The following is a 20749-nucleotide window of genomic DNA, read 5'->3' on the forward strand; positions in this document are numbered from 1 at the left end:
CACTTGACCATCCTAAACCTCTGCTCCGTCATCTGCTCACAGGCCAAAAAGCTTCCTCTCTCACCTCAGCTGGCCATTTCGGGTTTCCAAAGAGGCAAGGACGCCCAACCGAGATCTCTGCCTTAATGCTGGGTAAGAAGAGTTACATGCACTTGAGCTGGAGAGGTGGCTCCATGGTTAAAGAGCGCTTGCTGCTTTTCCTGAGGACCAGAGTTCAAGTCCCAGAACCCACATAGGGTGGCTCACAGCCACCTTTAACTCTAGTCCTGGCTAAGTCTGGCACCCTTTCCTGACTTCAGTGGGGGCATACATGTACTCACACACTAAGGTAAAATAAACGCTTTTTATTAACAGTCAGGCACACCTCTGTAAGGTGTTGGTTGATTTCTGGAAAGTGACTCAGTTCATACCCAGATGTCATTACTAATCCAGGGCTAAGAAGAAAGCAGCTCAACGACATTTAAAAGCGACAGTAGCCCAAGGGTGTGTAACAAGCCCTAGAAGCAACCTGAGAACCGAGAAACCTCCAGCCTCCCAGCTCCAACCTTGTCCCCTGCTACCCACCACCCCTTTAAAAGCCAACAAATGCACTTCTAGCTTTTGACCAGAAGGGGTCACTGCGGAGCAAAGCAGTGCTCTCTCTGGGTTCTCCTAAAGGGTACACAGCCACCAGCCACAGGCCACATGACACATACAAACCCATCCCATAGTTTCTTCCAGGCCAACACTCACTCCTTTATTCCCGTGTCCCGCCTTCCCTCACCTCATTTTGTTTTCCTTTCCACACTTTGCCCCTCTGCATACTCCTATTCTCTTGCAAAGAATTTACAATGTCCACACTGATGTTGGGGGAGGGGGGCTTTCGCTCCCCACTGCTACACTAGGTCAACAAGAATTAGAAAAATCTCCCCCTTTAGGGTGGGACCTGGTGTCAGTGCTTAGAGGTCCGTAAGGCTTACTGAGGGCTCCTCATAGGAGTTTCAGTCTCTGAAGGTAGGTGAAAGTGGTCACTGTAGCAAGTATTAAAAGGTTCCGAGGGAGAAACTGGCTGCAGGGGTAGGGACTGGGGGGGGGGGGGGGGATATCACCCTTAAGGTAAACCGAGAGAGACATTGTTGTCTACATCCTGTATGTCTGGAGTTTGAGATTCTAAGCCTCTCCTGGGATTGAGGAGATAGATAAGAAAGGAAAATGGAAAGACCAAAAAGTTACTTGTAATCCTCGGACTACCCCCACCCTCCACCCTCCACCCCTAACCCTCGACCCCAGCTCTTTCTTTGCCAAATAGAACTAGACTGTTGTTTCACTCACACACACAGGCTGCGGGCTCTCAGGAGGTGGGGAGGGGAGGAAGGGTGGGGGAGGGGCGCTCTTCTTTTGGAGGGCTTTGGCAGTGGGGACTCGAAGCAGGCTGGCTGCGAGGCACAAAAGAGATATCCTTTATAGCGCCGCCGCAAGCACAGATGTGACGCTGCGCCCCTCGGCGGGTGGGGGGCCGGCTCGACAGATGGCGAGAAACAGTGCCGGTGACGGATTGTCCATCAAATGGCATTTTCTGGATGGAGGATGGGGGAGCCTGCGGCCCCCAGGCATAAAGAGGAACAAACATGGGGATACCCCCACTTTGCAGACCTCAGCAGTCCCTCCCAGAAGTGAGGAGGGTGAAGGCTGGTTGGCGTGGGCGAATAGGTGGGGTGGTTTTTAGTAGCTTCCTCAATAAAAGATACGCTCCAAGTCTTGCGAAAGGATAGGGAGGTGGTCCAACCCCGGGAGTGCGCGTGTAAGTGTGTGTGTGTGTGTGTGTGTGTGTGTGTGTGTGTGTGTGTGTGTGTGTGTGTGTGTGTGTGTGTGTTGCGGGTGAGGCCTGTGACGACAGAGGAGGGGTGAGGGCTAGAGCTGAGGACCTTTGGCTTGGTTCTGTTTGAGGTACTGGGGTCGATTCTCAGAGAGGTCAGAGCCGCAACTCAGTGGCTACCAGGCCTTGGAGACAAGCGCTTGCCCCGCCCTTTCTCCTCCCTAGACCTGCGGGCTTTTGTTATGCAGATGGCGGCGGGAGGCTGAGCCAAAGAAGGAGGGGTTGCTGGGGAAGGAGGAGACCAAGAAGGGGAGGGAGGAAAGTACAGCTCTTGCGACCAGCCTCCCCTTCCAACGTCACATTGTGCAAGAGACAAAACCCGGGCGCGCCGGAGCTCACACGCGCACGCACGGCAGACGCCCCGGTCGCCTCCTCTCTGTTCTCTGCGCGGCGGAGAAAGCCAGCCCAGCTTTGCTTTGCTGAGGACGTGAGCTCAGCCGGCTCCCAGCGCAGCTCAGAGCCAAGCTAGGAGGTGAACCCAGTCCGAGGACCACCTTCCTTCTCCGCTGCCTGCCTAGCCTGAGACGTCCCATCTATCCCATCCCCCGCCCTGAACTCTGATTTCTCCCCACCCCACCCCTTGGGGGTTTCACGCGGACAGCGCCCGGGAACCCAGGGCGTGTCATCGGGTTTGGAATCCACGTTTCAGCACTTCGGACAGCGCCCCGGGCTTTCAGGATGACGAGCCTGCAGCAGGGCGAGAAACAGCTGTTTGAGAAGTTCTGGAAAGGGACCTTCAAAGCCGTGGCCACTCCGCGTCCCGAGAGCATCATCGTTGCCAGTATCACAGCCCGCAAGCCGCTGCCAAGGTAATGACCTCTTTCGTGAGTTGGGGACACTGGAAGGTTCCCCCCTTTTCTTGCCTGCGCTCCAGAGTCTTGACAGGTAGACCCAGGCTGGCAGCTGGGCTAGGGTGCCTGGACTATGGCCGTCATACTCATGATGGAATACGGGAAATACCGCTTGTGCAAGGAAGAGGCTTGTTAGAAAGGGAAAGGATTTCTTTGGCGGGGAACAACACCCCCACAGACTCCACACCTCCTATGCAAACCTCTTTGCTTTCTTAGGGTGGGCGGTGTGGCTCGGGTGTGTAGTTGACTGAAAACTTTTCTGGCTATCCCCAAGCTCATAGGTCAGAGGGACAAAGCAGTGGTGGATCTGAGGTGTGTGTGTGTGTGTGGGTGGGTGGGTGGGGGGTGCTGTACAAAAACATGAACTCAGCTCAGCCAGTTTCAATGAGTACACTCTAACCCGTCAGCTCAGAAACTAGTGGGCTCTGAACGTTTTGACAAAAGCCCATATGCTAGTCCTTCAAATACACTCCAAACAGCACCCTCCTCCGTGCCTTAGTGGAGGCTGCTGTGGTGTTAAAGTCTTTCTCCAGCATTGAAAGCCAAGAGTCTAAGCTCAAAGTCAGCATGAAAGCAATATTGGAAGTTTTATTTTGTTTTCTTTTTAAGGATCTGATGGCTTTAAACTTTGGGATAAGTTTGGGTCCTGGGGTGATGGTTTTAAAAAAAAAATGACAGGAGGCAGGGGGAGAGAATAAGGGATGAAATAAAGAGTCAAAAGAAAAGGAGAGCAGGGTGGGGGGTGAGGAGGAGGCTGGGGGACACAGAAGCCTTCCACGGCTGAGAAAACCCCAATGTCTTCCTAGATGCTTGGATTTAGAGGAGTTTGAGAAGGGCCGTGCCCTCTGTCAGGAAAAATCAAGGCTGTGTGGAACCCCGTCTCCTGCTGCTGTGGGCTGAGTGGTTCTGAGAGTGAAAGGGAAGAGGATCTGGCCGGGGGAACCACTCACGGGATCGATTAATCCTGGCAGGCTGCGTTAGGGGAGCAGCTTGAAAACACGTCTGGGAAAGAGGTGCTGACAGAATGCCTGCTGTACCAGCAGCTAACTCTGAACTTCGCCCGCAAGTGTTGGGGATCAACAAAGGCTAATTGGGGAAATATATCTGAAAAGAAGAAACCCACACCCGGGAACTTTTCTTTGTTCTGGCCGACGCTCAAACAGGTCTTTCGACAAATGGAGCATCCTATGTGGGAAATGGATGGGCAGCAAGTAGGAAGGACCCGCTGCATGCGGAGTCTATAGACAGAGGCCAGCTTTTGCAAAGGAGAGAGGGGAAGCCCACTGACTCGGACTGGAGGGGGCGAGGTGGGGGCAATGACATCAGATGTCATTAAAACTGGCGCGTGTCTGCTTGCTCAGAGGTTCTTTGTAGAGAGTTTGACGTCAGCACTTTTATCTCCCTGGTCTTCGGCCACCGGCTTCACCTTCCTGTTTCTGCTGTTGGCACATGAGTGCCGCACTGGCCAGAGAAAATGGCCTTGCTGAAGGAACCAGGGGAAATTAGTCTGGCAACAGAAGTGTTTGGCTCATCGTCTTCTATTTTATGGGCACATGGGCAGGAAAGCAGGTTCTTAGTGTTGTTTTAATTTAGAAAAGTGTTCCTAATATTGCTTGGAACATTCATGGTTCTGCCTGCCTGCCTGTCTGCCCGTCTGCCGTCTGTCTGTCTGTCTGATAACTACCAACATACCATTTTCTTGCCAATGGCTTCGGTCATATGACTTGACCGAGGAGGGACACCCTATCTCCACAGCTTTTATTCATTTTAATTTAATCTGTGTGTGACTTCTGCACGCGTTCTATGGACCCTCAGTATTTTCTCATTCTTGATGTGTTTTTAATAGCCTGGGTTTCAAGCCGCCTGGAAAACACCCATGAAGTTTATGTCAAGAGTTCTATAATCTCTTCATTGATCTTAGGCCAGGATACTTTTGGGATGGGCAGTTCCTCTCTCTGTGGAACACATTCAAGTTTGTAGATGTTTTTATCTAGCCCAGGGTAGAGATCTCAGAACGGTTATACCCAAGTCCTCGGAAAGGGCTGGGCTTAGTTGTGTTTCGGCAGACTAACTGTACAACCTGAATCATCCCCGTTCCAGCCCGCATCAGCTACATGCGTCAGCTAACATGGTCAGTTTCCAGTTTCCTCCCAGCATTCTGTGTGACTGGAGGATTAGAAATGCCATGGTTCCAAAGTCAAGCTCTTAGGAGGAGAAAGGAAAAAGATGCTGCATAGCTCCAGCACAGCCCCTGTGACTTTTTTTTTTTTTTTTTTTTGAGGCAGGCTACGAGCTTGCTCTCATCAGAACTGTTTAGTTGTTTGAGTCAAGCCCAGCTCAGTCAGAGGATTGGCACAAGTCTGTGGGCAGATGGGGGAGGGGTGGGTAAGCCACTAGCCAATCCTGTTGGTCACACACTTAGTATCTGATTATAGATGAGGGCCCCTCCCTGGATATTGTAAATCTATAGCTGGAGATAATTTAGTACCGGGACTTGGGTATAGATTTTAAGTTGTTGCTTTCACAGCAACAGACACACCTCAGGCAACTGCTTCCTAAGCAGAATCCCCCTTCACTCCTCCCTTCTCCCCCCGCCCCCACCCCATTCCCCCATGAGGCATTCTTGATGAGGCAAGAGTTTTATCATGTATCAAGTTTCGAGCAGATGTCTGACTCAAATGTCAGAATGTCGGGCACAGTGAGACGTCGTACACCATAGTGTTTGCTTAAGTGCAGAAGTGAGCGAGCTTCAAACAACCCGGGGGCCAGTCCTGGATCTTTCCTCTCCTGAACCAGAGCCTTTTACCTCACCAAACATGTTTGTCAGTTTGAAAATATAATCTGTGTCTGTACCCACAACCACCTTGGCCAGCGTGAGGGCTGAGCCAGGTGAAACTCTGCGATGTGTGTGGCACACGGCATTTGCTTGATAGACCTTGGTTCTGCAAGGAAGTTCATAGCAGCTAAGAGGGGATAAAAAGTCTCCGGCTCTGTTTCCTTTCTCCCCCAAATAATGCTAATGTTATGAATACTCAGCTCTGGACGTGCAACTGCACGGAGGTCAAATTAATACACGTGAGATCAAATAGGGAGTACCCCATAGTTCTCCCTCCTTGTAAGGTTTAGTTTCTCTTTCTGTTATAGTGATTTGAGAGAGAGAGAGAGAGAGAGAGAGAGAGAGAGAGAGAGAGAGAGAGAGAGAGAGAACAACAACCCTGAAAAAAGCAACTCAGGGGAGAAAAAGCTTATTGCATCTCATAGTTTAAGGGTGTAGCACAACACGGTGTGGTGCTCATCAGGGTAGACACTTCAGGCAACTTGACCACACTGAATCCATCTCCAGGAACAGGGTGAAAACACTCAGGCTCAGCCATTTTCTCCTGCAGTCCCAGCCCAGGGAATGGCATCACCCACAGTGATGGTTTTCTGTCCCCCCTGCCCCGCCCCCCCCCACTTCAATTATCCTAACCGAGATCGGTTCCCACATGCACACCCACCTCTCAGGTGACACAAGCTATCATCTAGGTAACAGCTGAGATGAACCAGCACCAGAAGGCTAAGTCTTTCCCCTTCTGGTTATTGAGATGAGGGAAGGACGTAGGATTCTGAAATGACCCATAAACACTTTACGGAACGGCCTTTGGTTTGTATAGAAGGCATCAGGAATTGACAGTCCTAAACTGTTTGTTAATGCCATATTCTCACTCTGAGTTTTAGCAAATTTATAGTAATTATATAAGTTATAATTATTAAGAATTCCTTAATAACAAAGTAGGAAGCCCAGGCTTGGTGCTGCACACACGTAGTCCCAGCACTCAGATCACTGAAGCAGGGGGATTGTGAGGTCACCATCAGCCTGGATTGCAAGGTGAGACCCTGAGAAAGAGAGGGTGGGGAGGAAGAAAGGAAAAGCAAGAAAGCAGCCAGGAGGGAAAGAAAGAAAAAGGATGTTCCAGTTTGCTTCTCTGTTGCTGTTATAAAACATTGACCATATATAACACTGGGAGAGAGGGTGTGTTTCCTCTTATACTTCCAAGTCACACTCCATCACTGAGGGAAGCCAGGGCTGTGACTCAAGGCAGGAACCTGGAGGCAAGAGCTGATGCAGAGGCCATGAAGGAGTGTTGCTTACTGGCTTGCTCCCCCGGCGCTTGCTCAGCCTGCTTTTTTATACAGTCCAGGCCCATGTCCTTAGAGATGGTGCCACCCATAGCAGACTGGGCCCTTCCTCATCAATCATTAATCAAGAAAGTACCCCACAGACTTGCCCACAGGTTCCCTCTAAACTGAGGTTCTCTCTTCCCAGGTGGTTCTGAGTTGTGTCAAACTGACAGCTGAAGGTGTACGGGAGCGGGGAGGGGAGGGGGGAGGAAGAGAGAGAGAGAGAGAGAGAGAGAGAGAGAGAGAGAGAGAGAGAGAGAGAGAGAGAGAGAGAAAGAGAGAGAGAGAGAAAGGAAGGAAGGAGAAAGAGGGATGGGGAGAGAGGGAGAAACAGAAGGGAGATGGGGTGTGAGTAACTATGTAGAATAGAAATTCTAACAGGGATAATCCTAGGAAAATCAAGACAAGGTTCAGTAAGGTCAAACCTCACCCTACAGTACCTGGCAAGGCCCCTCAGGAATCAGTAAGATCAACAGCATACAGGGAGACCTCTCACTCATCCCCGCTGAAGAAAAGGAGTCATATTGTTAGACATTCCCTTAATTCCTTTGTTTAATTGCTCAGTCTCAAAAAGTTTGTACTGAAGAAGTTCCTGATCAGCAAAACCTAGTCTTTGAAGCCAGCCCAGACCATAGTAATCCTATCGCTAAACAGCCATTGCTGGGAACTTAATGAACATGGAAAAATCATTTCAAGTTAGCATATGAATTGTCTGCAGATGTGTTTGTTAAGGGTTAGAATGGCACCCCCCCCCCAAACATCCTCCATTTAAATAGATTGTGGGCTCCCTTTCCTGTTTGTTTGGCAAGCTATTAATTTTCTTCGAAAACCCCTTCCATGCAGAATACTCCAGAAGCTGACTGGAGCCCAGTCCCTGTCCAAAGGCTCATAAATTCCAAACTATTGGAGGTTTTACTGCATGAGGGGAAAGATGGCCAAATTGTAAAGCAAGAAAAAAAATGCCTTTGAACCATTTAATTTGAGACTCCCCTTGGTGCCAGGCAATCAGTTAACACATTTGTGCTGACTCCATCCTTGGGATCAGGGTGAGGGGCATTTAGATGGTGCTTCCCTGACAACCCGTAGTTAAGAGCCAGTGTTCTGAGGGTCACAGAAAATGCTTGCCCTGGCATTGAACGCATGCTCCTCTGGGGGAAAAGGAAGAGATATTGCCGGGGTCAAACATCTCCCCATCGGAAAGATTGAAATGTGTTGAATGGCCCACTGGGGTTAGCGGTGGGGACCCTTTGCAGCATTTCTTCTGTGTTTGCTTGGCAAATGCAGTATCGTAAAGAGGCAAGGGAGGGACGCGGGATGGGTCATTTGAATATGCAAGGCTCCCATCTTGGGGGGGAAGGGCTGAGCCTTCTCCCAGCCCCACCTCTATCTCTGACACTCTGAGGGTTCTAATCGATGCCATTGAACGGACAACATATGCTGCAAACAAACTCTCTCCCTTGTGTCAGAATGAGGTTCCCCAGATAAAGATGTCTGGCTGGCTCAAGGAGTAGGCACGCTATCTAGCAGAGAAGTGTAGATCGGGTGCCAGCTGAGTTGTGAGTCCCCCTGGACTGCTGCCAGGCTCCAGGCCACCTCACAGTGGGGAGCCTTCCCCCGAACCCTAATTTCTGTAATGAGGAAAGTGGCCCCATAACAGACCTTGTTCTCCATGAGTGCGTCAAGCATGGTGCAGAGTCACAATAAATTAAGAGCCTGTCCCCACTTTCTGGACAGCTGGGTCTGTCTTCCTGCAAGGTGGAATAGGCAGAGCTCTTAGCAAGAGTTCTTCAGTGGTTTGTTCCTGAGATGCTTCTGAGGTGTGAGAGAGTGCTCATGAGGGTGCTCCGACTCCTTGGCCTTGCCTCTCCTTCATGCCAATACTATAAGTATGTGTCCGTCTGTCAGTCTGTCTGTGTCTGTGCCTGCCTGTGAGTCTGCCTGCCTGCCTATGAGTCTGTCTGTCTGTCTGTCTGTCTGTCTGTCTCTCTCATGTGTGTGTGTATGTGCGTGCACACGCACATGGGGAATCTAGAGGACTGTGTTGGGTGTTGTTATTAAGGAACCATCCACCTTTTGTTTTATTTTTCACCTTCTCTTTTTGAAACAAAGACCTTCACTCACCTAGAGTTTGCCCAGTCACTGTCACAGGCTAGCCAGACCTGTCCCCACCTCCCCAGCACTGGGATGACAAGCAGGCGCCATCAGACCTGACTGTTGTGTCGAGCACCTCTCTGTTCACTTCTGCACGTGACTCTGCAGAGACTGAGCTCTGCAGAACTGTGTGCAGAATCTGCCAGACAAAGAAGCCAAATCAATGGCTGTTCTTACTATCTACAAACATGCTGGCTAGGAGACTTCTGGCAAATGACTCTACCTCAATCTCGATTTCCTCATCCATAAAGTGGGGCTAATAATAGCAACCATTTCAGAGACCCATTGAGAGAACCGAATGAGCTCACTTATGGCCAGCACTGCCTGGCACGTGGGAAGGCTGTCTTCTGTGGTAGTTCTCGATATCAGTAATAAATCACAGGTTTTAATATTCCTACAAGCCAGGCCCACCAGGGAGGAGAAGTTGAGGGAAATGCGGCTTCTTCTGTCAAGGGCGTCACAGTTTTCAGAAAAGGAGACTCCAGGTGATCAGGCTCACATACTCTGACAGGGGTGGGAATGAAGCTACAAGGATGCGCTTCAAACTGAGAAGGGAGAGACCCCCAGCATAGCACAAGGATGCTTGCTCCTGTTCACAGTTCTCCTTAAGTATCTGACCGATGAAATGGATATGACTTTATGTTTTCCCTAATTCAGTCTACCAATGATTTGTGATGAGGAGGAAGGAACAAGGTCTTTGTGCTCAGGTGAATCTCAGAGATCGTTTTTTTGTCACCCAAGAGTAAAAGCAGGTGAAACCACCCGGAGGCGGGGCATCATCTGTGGGGGGCACTGAGAAGGAACAGCCCATGTAATACAAAATCTCCAACATCCTCATTGGCTCAAGGGCACTGCCTCTGGAGTGGGCCATTAGGTTCCTAGTCCTTCATGGTCTAGATAGCTAATATAAATGCATTCTGCGTTCTTTGAGCAACCGGTGATGATGGGGGTGGTGGTGCAGTGAGCCCACAAACATCAAAGATAGCACTGCTAACGGGGAGGGGGGACCCACAAAGCAAAAGCAGCTGCATTCGGCCAGGTCACTCACTCGTTTTCACTCACTTATGGCTTCAACAGCTTTATTGAGATTCTCTGCAGTACAGTAGCGATCGCGCAACAGTGCTCTTACGGAAGAATACAAAGACAGGGCATGAAGAACCAAAGAAATAAATAAACAGAAAGGTCAGGTGACAGTCATCACTCTAAAAAAAAAAGAGAGAGAGAGAGAAGAGGGGGGTATAGGGCAAGGGGAGGAGCCTCTTAGTGGAACTGGGTTCTCTCAGGAATCTGGAAGAGAGGGGCCAGGCTATACAGACAACTGCAAACAAAGTATCTCAGTGCGGCAAAGGCCCGGCCCTGGGGTAGCAGCATTGGGACACTTAAGAACAGTAGAGGGAGAGAGGCAGGAGTCGCAGTTATAGCTGCCTCCCAAGATGCAACAGGAGCTGGGTCAAGGGGACTCCTGTGAACCTGGTAAAGAGTCCCTAGGCTCTCAACTGCTAATCCTCCCTAGGGCGTGTCAGTCCTAGCAGCCTGGGCCCCAAATTCCAATCTGCTCCCATAGGCTTCTGTCCTGACTCTAAGGCAGCCAGGGGTGACTCTGAACAGTGTGGCTCCTGCGTGTGTTAAAACTGAGCAGTGACATTTCCAGTCTCTGGTTGTGACCCGTCAGATCAGGAAACTGAAAAGGATGCTGTTTAGATTTCTGAGTCATGGTGGTGAATTTTGTTCCCATGGTGGCAGGGGGATGAGGCTTGTCATCTGTCTCTCACGGCCTGGTGTATAAACCTCAGCAGCTGTCCTTTGCACTCAGAGGCAGTCTCCAGTGTCCAGTCTCTCTCTCTCTCTCTCTCTCTCTCTCTCTCTCTCTCTCTCTCTCTCCCCCCCCCCCACCTTGAAATCTTGCAGAGGGAGTTCCCACACACTTCAGCCTCTGTGCTGAGCTCTGTGAAATAAAATTCTGAAATAAGATGTCATAGAAACAAAGCTAAAGCAAATATAGGAAGTGGGCTGAAGCCTAAAACAGTTATTAAGTAATTCGCGTCTACATGTGTCTGTTCAAAACAATTATTAAGATCCTCTGGACACGAATGTGTCACATGCAGAGAATCCCTTAGTTGGTGGATTCTCACAGCCCAGATGCTGCCCACAGTTTTACAGACCTGCAGGAAGGGAGGCATGGGCTGGCGAGACGGCTCAGTGCAGAAGAGGTACTTGCAGCCAAGTCTGATGCCCTGAGTTCAATCCCCTGGATCCACAAGGTAGGAAGAAAAAACTGTGAGTCAAGATAAATCTTTTTTCCTTCTGCGAGTGTGATTAACTTGGGTATCTGTTACAAGGTGACCAACACAATCACCAATATTCAGACGTAGCAGTGCTTCTCTACGACGGTCATGGAAGAGCAGTTTGAGCCACATGAGACAGAGACAACATGTTTGCCAGGCTTTGTGGGATCCTAGGACATACTGCAGGGATTACATGCACGAGTGATGAGCAAGGACAACACAGCCAAAAGCACAGACGAGAGACAGGAAGCCTGCAGAGTGGCCGCACCAGAATTCCAGGGCTAAAGAGCCTAGAGGGCTTTCCATGTCTTCATTTACAGCTTGAGGACCAGGAGACACAATTGAGAATGCGCGTCATAACAGAATGCATTCGTAATTTATAAATACATGTGCGTGTTGGTGTTTCATTAGTTTTCCTGCTGAGAGAGCTATGTCATGAGAGAGGTCATGAGAGAGAAAATAAAAGCAAAAACCAAAACAAAACCTGAGCTAGTGAGATGGCTTAGCAGTTAAGAGTATGCACTGCTCTTGCCGAGGACCCAAGTTCAGCTCCTAGGTTCTACATTGGGCAGCCCGTAACTCTAGTTTCAGGGGATCAGACGCCCTCTTCTGGCCTCTATAGGTACCTGCACACTTGCAAGTGTGCATCCCCACCACACAAATATGCACATTAGAAGAAGAAAGCTGGAGGTAGTGACACATGCCTTTAATCCAAACACCGAGCAGGCAGAGACAGGTGGGCTTCTGTGAGTTTGAGAAGACTTCTCTCATCTATGCAGTGAACTCCAGGCCAGCCAGGGCTACAGAGTGAGACTCCATCTGAACAAACAAACAAACAAACAAACAAACAAACAAACAGCCACTGTGGGCACTGGGCCCAGTGCCATGGTCTCTGGTTTGAACGAACATCTCTATTGCAGTCAGTTGACAAAAACACCAGCCCTCTTTTGTCACCTCAGGCCCCCTCCTGCCCCTTAAGGGTCTTTTGTGGCATATGCTGTCTGCCCACTGGCCTAGGGATCGTGCTGAGATGCCTATCAGCCTCCATACTGTACCCGGTAGAACAGGTGAACAGCTAGGCTGCTTCGGGCATTAGGTTTCAGAGCTTCCAGAATACAATGGATTTTTGTTTTGTCCAGTTTGCCTGTCAGTGGCCTCCCTCCCACAGCCAGGTGGCAGGTGATTCTGGGGCCCTGTCTGCTTCCAGAGACGAGGTGGGTGTCTGAACACTGGTCCTCTGTGGACCTGGGGCCATGTTACAGGGTATTTGGAGCAGAGATAATGAGAGGCCATTATCATCCTGGTACTTTCGGCCACTCAACCCTTTATGCACCGCTGTCACCTCATTGTGGTGATCTGGTTCAGAGTCAGGGAGAAGGGCAGCCAGAGGGCACACTTCAGGAATGGCGACATAGCCTCTGTAACCTGGGGACAGAGAAACCGAGACGCAGAACAAGTGCGGCATCAGAATGAAAATCTAGGAGCTGCTGCTGACACGCATGCCCCTCGGCATCCAGCCCCAAGGTATCGAGAGGCTCCAGCAGTCCCTGGGGAAAGAGGCAAAAGTATTGATGCATTACCCTCTTACAAAGAGACAGATGAAGCTCAGCGGTGTGGGACGATTCGTCTGAAGTTAGACTGTGAAACAACAGCACACGTTCATCCTGCTTGTCAGATCACCCACTGAGCATGTCACTGAATCTTTACAACAGTAAATAGCAATTTTTTTTATGTCCATTTCACAGAAGAAGAAACTGAGGTCTTTTACAGTGATCCGGTATAGACCCCAGATCTTTTGTTCCAAATTTGTTTTTCCATCCCTCTGAATTATAAAGTCTCTGGATCCAAGCAGGGTATAGCTCTAGTGCAGTCCCACAGAGCAAGAACAGGAATGACCCGGGCCCCTCTAGCTACTGAACGGGATGTATGCCAGGGCTGCCCTGTAAACATCAGGGGGCCTGCTCACCTGGCCATGGAGAGGATGGGCATGTAATAAGTCAATTCATCAATCCTCCTACGGTGGTTTTAGTCCAGGATCTGAGAGTAGGGTACCGGTAATGATGGGGGCATTTGTTTGTTTTTATCCCCCCCCCCCCGCACCCCGCCATGGGCTCTCAAGATAAAGCAGCTGCCATGAAGATCCCAGCTGTGGCTCACGTGACTTGCTACCAAAGACATCTGATGTTTGTTACCCACATGTGGGTCCCAGGTTCCACCTGCTCTAGCTCTCCGTATTTTGTGCTCTGTGTCCCCAGCCTCTGGCCACCCCACCACAGGGAAGCACGAGTTCTCGTTCGCCAAGCTGATGCTCCTGAAGTGCCCGTGGAAGGGACGGTGTAGCTGGGAAAACAAGTGTTGGTCCTCGGGTAAAAGCTGTGTGGCCAAGAGCATGCCCATGAGCATGTCCGTTACAGTCTGGTCTTTAAGGTGGAGAGGGGATAATTATTGGTGGGTCTTGAGTGTTGGACACAGTTGCCCCTGGCCATCTAGGTTCACGTCTAAAGAGAATTTGAGTATGGAGTGGAGCGCCGTGTAAGCCACACTGAAGTCTTACCCCTGAGTTGAGGTAAACCCTCAGCGTGAGAGTTTGACAAGTCTGTGTTTGACTATGCACCTTCTCACACCCAGAATTCATCTGTCAAATGCCATAACCATAACTCCTGAGGGTAGTCTTCGAATGCTTGGTATTTCCCCAACCCTGAGCAAAATGCTATACCTGCAGTCAGATGCCCTTTGAGGTAGCTAGGTGCCATGATGCTTCACAGACAAGAAGCAGAGCGGAGAGGTAGGGCCGTTTGTCTAAGGTGAGAGCTAGGGTTTGAGTCTTAGGCTGGTAACACTGTCTTGACCAACCGCTCTGCTCTCTAGACATAGGAAGGAAATCGGGGGCACCAGATGGAAGCACGGAAGCTCTCAACAATCTGCTTTCTTACCCCATATGTGGCTCCCTCCTCCTTCACCTTGGTGCCACAGTGGACCACCGGAGAGAACATGAACTCAAAACACCGATCCATTGGCACTGCCTGGTGCCGCCATTTTAGGACTTGTCAGTCTGAAGCTATGTTAATGTCGGGGGCCTCCCTGGAAGAAAATTTTCCCAGGAAATAGAGGCAAGGAGAGTTAGTATTGACTGAAACTACCTACCCCAGGCTAGCTCTCTGAGGCACAAGCACCATCTACCCCAGGCTAGCCCACCTAGGCACAGGCATTGGGCAGTTGTGACAATTTTTCACATATATGGTTCCTCATGACTGCTGAGGACTTGACCCAGACATCCATTCATTTCTAGTACGTCCATTCATGATACACCTTATATCCAGTGATTATCTGTCCACCATCCAGTTATCCATCCAGCCATCCCTCCACCCACCAACTCTTTATCTATCTAGTTGTTTGTTCAGTCATACATTTATTCATTCATCCATTCAATATGTAGAAATAGTCTTCTCCAGGTATTCATCTGTTTTCAAACTATTCTTTTTATATCCGTTCATCCACCCACCTATACATACACCCTCCTATCCATCTACTCATCCATCCGCCCACCCACTCATCCATCTGCCCACCACCCACTCATCCATTCTTCCTCCTACCCATCTATCCATCTTCCTATCCAACCAATATTTATTGAGAACCTATAACAAAAAGCTAACAGTCGAGAACATCTGCTTCAATCTTCTAATCCTGATTCCTTCCTAAACACTTAACAGCCAAGCACAGTAGAACATACCTGTAATTTCAGCACTTGGGAGCCCTGGATTGGGGTGGGATGGGGGTGGAGAATCAGGAGTTTAAGTCCAGCCTGGGTGCAGAGCAAGACCCTGTCTCAAACCTAAACAGCCAAAACACAGAGACCTCCTCAGGTTTCTGTTCTGCTCTGGGTTTATTTTTTCACTGGACATTTTCATGACTGTATTTATTTCATTCCTATCAGAAACACACACACACACACACACACACACACACACACACACACACATAGACACACACAACACAGACACATAGACACACACAACACAGACACACAGACACACACACACACAGACACACACAACACAGACACATAGACACACACAACACAGACACACAGACACATAGACACACACACACACACACACACATAGACACACACAACACAGATACATAGACGCACACAACACAGACACACAGACACATAGACACACACACACACACACACACACACACACACACACCACCACCACCACCACCACCACCACCACCACCACCACCATGGTCCTTTCCTTAAACCTGTGTCACGGGGTTTTTCACGTCTGCCTTTCGGATGCTCGCCCATGCCTTCACCCAGCATTGATCTTCTATCATAAGCAAGGCCTAACAATGAGTAAAATGACTCCATTCTGAAGTTGCTTACGTGTGGGTCTGGGAGACAGGTATACAAATAATTAGCCTTCAGAAAAACAGACTGGGAGTCACCACTGTCAGTAACAGAGCCAAGGCCACACATGCAGCAAAGGGACTTGGGCAAGGCCACACACGGATTGGCAATTACACAGTGTGACTGTGGACCTCACCTACCCATAAAGCAGGCTCAGTGGTAGCAACTTACAGCAATAATTTCACTCCATCCCAGCCTCAGTGCTCTGCATTAACACCTCCATTTTATAGATGTGAGCATGACTTGTCAGAAGTAAAGGTCATGGCCTTGCAGGGATCAACATGAGGATTGTATTTTTGGTGAGGGTATAGAGTCCCAAGTGTCACCTCCAAGGCTCCTTCTCCTGCCAGCATGCCTCGCTGTGATTTCTTCAGGGCTCAGGGACAGGAAGGATTTACCTAGTTGAGGTAAGCTCCTGGGGCTGGGGAAATGATAGGATGCTGATGCCCCCTCCTGCACTGGGCAGTCACCCAGAAGGAAGACCACATAGCCCTGCTTGGTGAAGCTGTCCTAAAATGGGCATTATAAAACTGCTCGTGGAGCCTCGGGAGCCTTGAAAGTGACACTTAGGGCTCACACTCTCACCTGGGTTATAGTCTTCAGGTTGTGCCGTGCAAGGCATGGCCCTCACCAAGTTGCTTAAATCCTCTGAGCTCCATGCTCACACTATAAACTGGGCTACATTTTCAGGGAAAGGAGACAGCAGGTGTTGTGTTAGCTGTTATTCATATGTGTTCCTTTTTAAGGACTTATTTATTTTTATTTCATATGTATGAGCATCTCACCTGCATTTGCATACCATGTGAATGCCTGATGCTTGTGAAGGCCAGAAGAGGGCATCAGGTGCCCTGGAACTGGAGTTATTAGACCACTGTGAGGCATCGTGTAGGTGCTGGAAGCTGAACCCAGGTTCTCTGCAGAAGCAGCAAATGCTCATCATTGCTTAGTTAGCTCTAGACCAGTGCTTCTCAACCTGTGGCTCACGACCCCACAGATCTCCTGCAGTCAGATATTTATGTTATGATTCATAACTAGCAAAATTACAGTCGTGAGTTAGCAATGAAAATAATTTGATGGTGGTGGAGGATCACCACAACATGAGGAAATGTATTAAAGGCTCATAGCATGAGGAAGGAAGGTTGAGAACCACTGCTCTAGACCTTCACACCTGTTCTTGGCCAGATAGAAACTTCAAGATGGCACCTCAGAGAGGTGTAGATGGAGAGATGGTGTAGACAGTGGGGTGGGTAGGCATTTCTTAAGCTTCAGGGTTTACCATCTGTGTCCGCTTGCTTACACTCATGCTTGGCCTCATTGAGAAAAGCCTTTGTATTGCAAGTGAAGACGGGTCCAGAGGGGTTGGTTAGCTTGGTAGAGTTCTAGCCATTGGTTATCAGTTGAAACATGTTACCATGGTGATGAACATCAGCCCTGCCCATGCGGCACTTGACTGGTTCCTCTCTCTCTCCCTCTCCCTCCCTCCCTCTCTCTCTCTCTCTCTCTCTCTCTCTCTCTCTCTCTCTCTCTCTCTCTCTCTCTCCCTCTCTCTCTCTCTCTCTCTCTCTCTCTCTCTCTCTGCCCCCCCTTTCCCTTGGTCTCAGTCTCTCTGTTTCTGTCTCTGTCTCCCCTCCTCCTCTATACGCAACCTCTTTGTTCAGGGAATCTTTCTTCTTTTGTGTTTCTAACTCTCCTAAGCCCCCACCCCCATCCCATCCCTCAGCAAGGGCTTCAGGACGCTTGAAAAGCAAAACCTGATACATGCTCACATCCTTCCTGTTTGTAACCTTGACACGGTCTCCCTGGGCAGAAAGGGTAGAGCCCTGAGCTAACTAAGGGGAAAGTAGAGAGAGAAGGAAATCCACAAAGGCAAATATCTCAAAGTATCACCCCATTCCACATGCAATAGCCACTAAACGGCCTGGCCCCGCCTCACCCCCCACCCCCCACCAGGCCTCTGGGACCCAGTGTATCTCTCCTGGACAGATGGGGATGCTGAAGGGCTTGGGTGTTTGGAGAAGATCCACAATGTAAGCCACACCCCTAACATGCCAGCCATGTAGCTTTCAACCACCGTATTCTGATGCAATGTACTTATACTTGGGAAAGGAAACTTATCTGGAGATGAAAAGTAACTTCTCCAAGTCAATCAGCAAGCCAGGAGAATGGATGCAACTGTGCTAGTCAGAAGGCACTGTTTGTTACCCACACTCATGGGCTCCTCCTGCATATACCTGAGCCTGAGACTCAAGTAGCTCAGTAACTGGGGAGGTTGTCCCAACATCCAATGAGAGTACTCCAAGAGGAAAGAGATGTCCCTTAGAGTAACAACTGAAGTAGGTGGCTAACAACAGGGCGACAAAGCTCTGTAGATGGTCAGTAGCTACAATCAACTAACAGTGGCTGCACTGTGTTGAAGTAGCTTCTGGGGCTATATCTAAGATTGATTAGTGATGTCTGTCACTGGTGCAGGATAAGGAGGTTGTAGTGCACCATCTAAGATCCATTAGTGATGTCTGCCACTAGTGATGGTTAAGGACGCTGTAGTGCACATGATATGTATTTCTTTCTTTCTTTTTGTTTTTTTCCTTGAAACAGGGGGTGCTTTTGAAGGCTTATATCAACTACTAACTATTAAGGACCTACCATGCATGCCATGGATACCATGCTTATTCATTCAGCATCTTACTTAATATTCATAGCAGGATCCCTTCCCCTACCACAACACATTTTACAGAGGAGCAAACAGTATCTCAGAAGGTGATGTCATTGGCTTTAGGCTAAAGAAGCTAGTCAGTGGCTAACAAGCTCTGATAATTACTGTCAAATACATAAAGCATTAGGCCGAGAAATAGGAGTGTCAATTGAGGAATCGTGATAGAACGTGTTAATTAGTGTGTGGATGTATACATTTGGCCAAAGGGCTTTGTCTCATTTATCTCCATACTCCCATTACAGCACAAGGCTCAGGACACAACTGCTCCCCAACTCCTATTTACTGAGAACTGTGACTACATACTGTGTTCAACACCCTGGGTTGGGGGCTCAGAGATAAAAGCACTTAGTATGCACGCACCAGAAAAGCATCCAGCTTAATATTTGGCGCACACCAGGTGGACAGTAAGTGTTTATTGCATCATGGAGCGCTGGAGGAACTGAATGCAGGCAGGGCAGTATTCAGAAGACGTGAGAAACCATCTTGGAAGTCAGGGCGGGCATCGTTTGAATCCTCTGACGGGGTGTGAAGAGCCTGGAGAGCAGGGCACTCGTTGCTGAATGTGAGGATGCTAAGCTGGGAGCATGCATTTCATGATCGCCTCAGGCAAGCGACGGAGGACACGTCCTGCATCTGGGCGCTATTTCTGGCTTGGTGCGCTGCCAGCAGGCTGCTAGGAAGCTGTAGAAGCCAGATCCACTGCTGGAACTTAAAGTCTGGACAACGCCAGCTTTGTCTCATCTGGAGCGTCTGAGTGGGTGCGCAAGGTGTAGGGGTGTGGACTCCACACTGAGGGCCTGGTTCTCTGTTGCTCTGTCTTTCCACAGCTGTATCCTGCCTGTGTGAAGCCTAGCGGTGATTTATCTCATCTGCAGAGTAGTACGGTGCATTTTTAAAGAGTCTCGAATTATGGAATCCCTGGGAGACTTACTTTTCCTTTCCATTTCTGAGATGAGAAAACTAAAGTTTGCTTATGAAAATGGCAATCACACCAGGCCTTGTTCTGAGTATATCATGTGTGTTCATTCATCTAAGTCACAAAGCCCACAAGGCAGGAGTGGTCCTCTTTCCATTGGCTTTCGGTTTCTTTAGACAGGGTCTCACACAGCCTCCCCATCACTACAGCACCCTCCCCACCCTCCCCTACACTCACATACAATAGCAGAAAATAAAGATTTAGCTGGGTCTGGTGGTGCACACCTTTAATCCTAGTGCTGGGGCAGGCAGAGGCAGGTGGATCTCTGAGCTGGAGACCAGCCTGCTCTAACATAGAGTTACAGGACAGCCAGGGCTACATAGGGAGATGCTGCCTTGAGAGAGAGAGGGAGAGGGAGAGGGAGAGGGAGAGGGAGAGGGAGAGGGAGAGGGAGAGGGAGAGAGAGAGAGAGAGAGAGAGAGAGAGAGAGAGAGAGAGAGAGAGAGAGAGAGAGAAGGTTTAAATAATGACAGGCTTTGGGAAGGACCTCACCGATGTGCTATGAGCTGAACTTTGTGCAGCACTTTGGCACGTGACACGTTGCGCCACACTCATGGAACCTCATAGTACACCGAGGACTCTTCTACTGTGTGATCTCACCCCCTCAAGCCTCAGTTTTGTCAGCCACAGAATAGGGCATATCAATCTCCCCCAAGGCTACTGTGCAGACTGAAGACATCAAGCTGTTAATGAGCCCAACACATCAGAGATGGGCACTGCACCATGGAGGCCCAGCCACGTACCTGGGGCCATCTTACAGGAAAAGGCAATACTTCTCAGAGCGGCTCTCCTTAAAGATAGGTGTGAGCAATTACCAGGAGACTAGCTGGAGTTGTCATCTGTAACCAAAGAGAAGGAGCATGCGCTTATAGTTAGCATCCCCGCCCCCCTCCCAGCCTAATGATGCTCCGGAAAAATCAGACACTGGAGCCACGAAATCACACATCCTCAGTGTACTGGTTAGTGAAGGCTGTGGACCCCATGTGTTCAGTGACTGCCGTGTGGTAACATGGATCCCAGGGTTGTCAATCGGCATTTGTTAGACCAGCACACTGGCTACAGCTGGGTGACACTATTCTAAGCCTAAGAGGCATCTCCATGAAAGGAAAGCACAAAGCAGGATGAGGGGAAGTGTGTTTGCCATTGAAACATAGATTCTGTGGTTATCAACCACTGAGCCATGTGTAGCCCTGTCCTTGGGCTGTAATTATATTTGTTGTGGGTTCTCTCAGGAAGCAGCTGGAAATGGAGGGTGACGGGGCTGAGTCTAACCCGAGTCAGTGCTTAATGTGATCCAGCCATGGGACTGCAGCCTCATCCCCTAAACCACTGATGTCAAT

At 49.5% G+C, this 20749-nt stretch overlaps 1 protein-coding gene across 1 annotated transcript in view; it reads left to right on the forward strand.

The window, feature by feature from the left end:
• The first annotated feature begins 2103 nt into the window (after positions 1–2103).
• Positions 2104–20749, forward strand: part of SRRM4 (serine/arginine repetitive matrix 4) — a 156611-nt gene continuing 137965 nt past the window's right edge. The window contains exon 1 of the mRNA XM_084762187.1: positions 2104–2664. Within this exon, the coding sequence (XP_084618313.1) occupies positions 2534–2664 (131 nt within the window). The 5' untranslated portion in view covers positions 2104–2533. The remainder of the gene's footprint in view (positions 2665–20749) is intronic.

The sequence above is a fragment of the Acomys minous genome (genome assembly GCF_964271855.1).
Source record: "Acomys minous genome assembly, chromosome: 16".
Taxonomy (NCBI): domain Eukaryota; kingdom Metazoa; phylum Chordata; class Mammalia; order Rodentia; family Muridae; genus Acomys; species Acomys minous.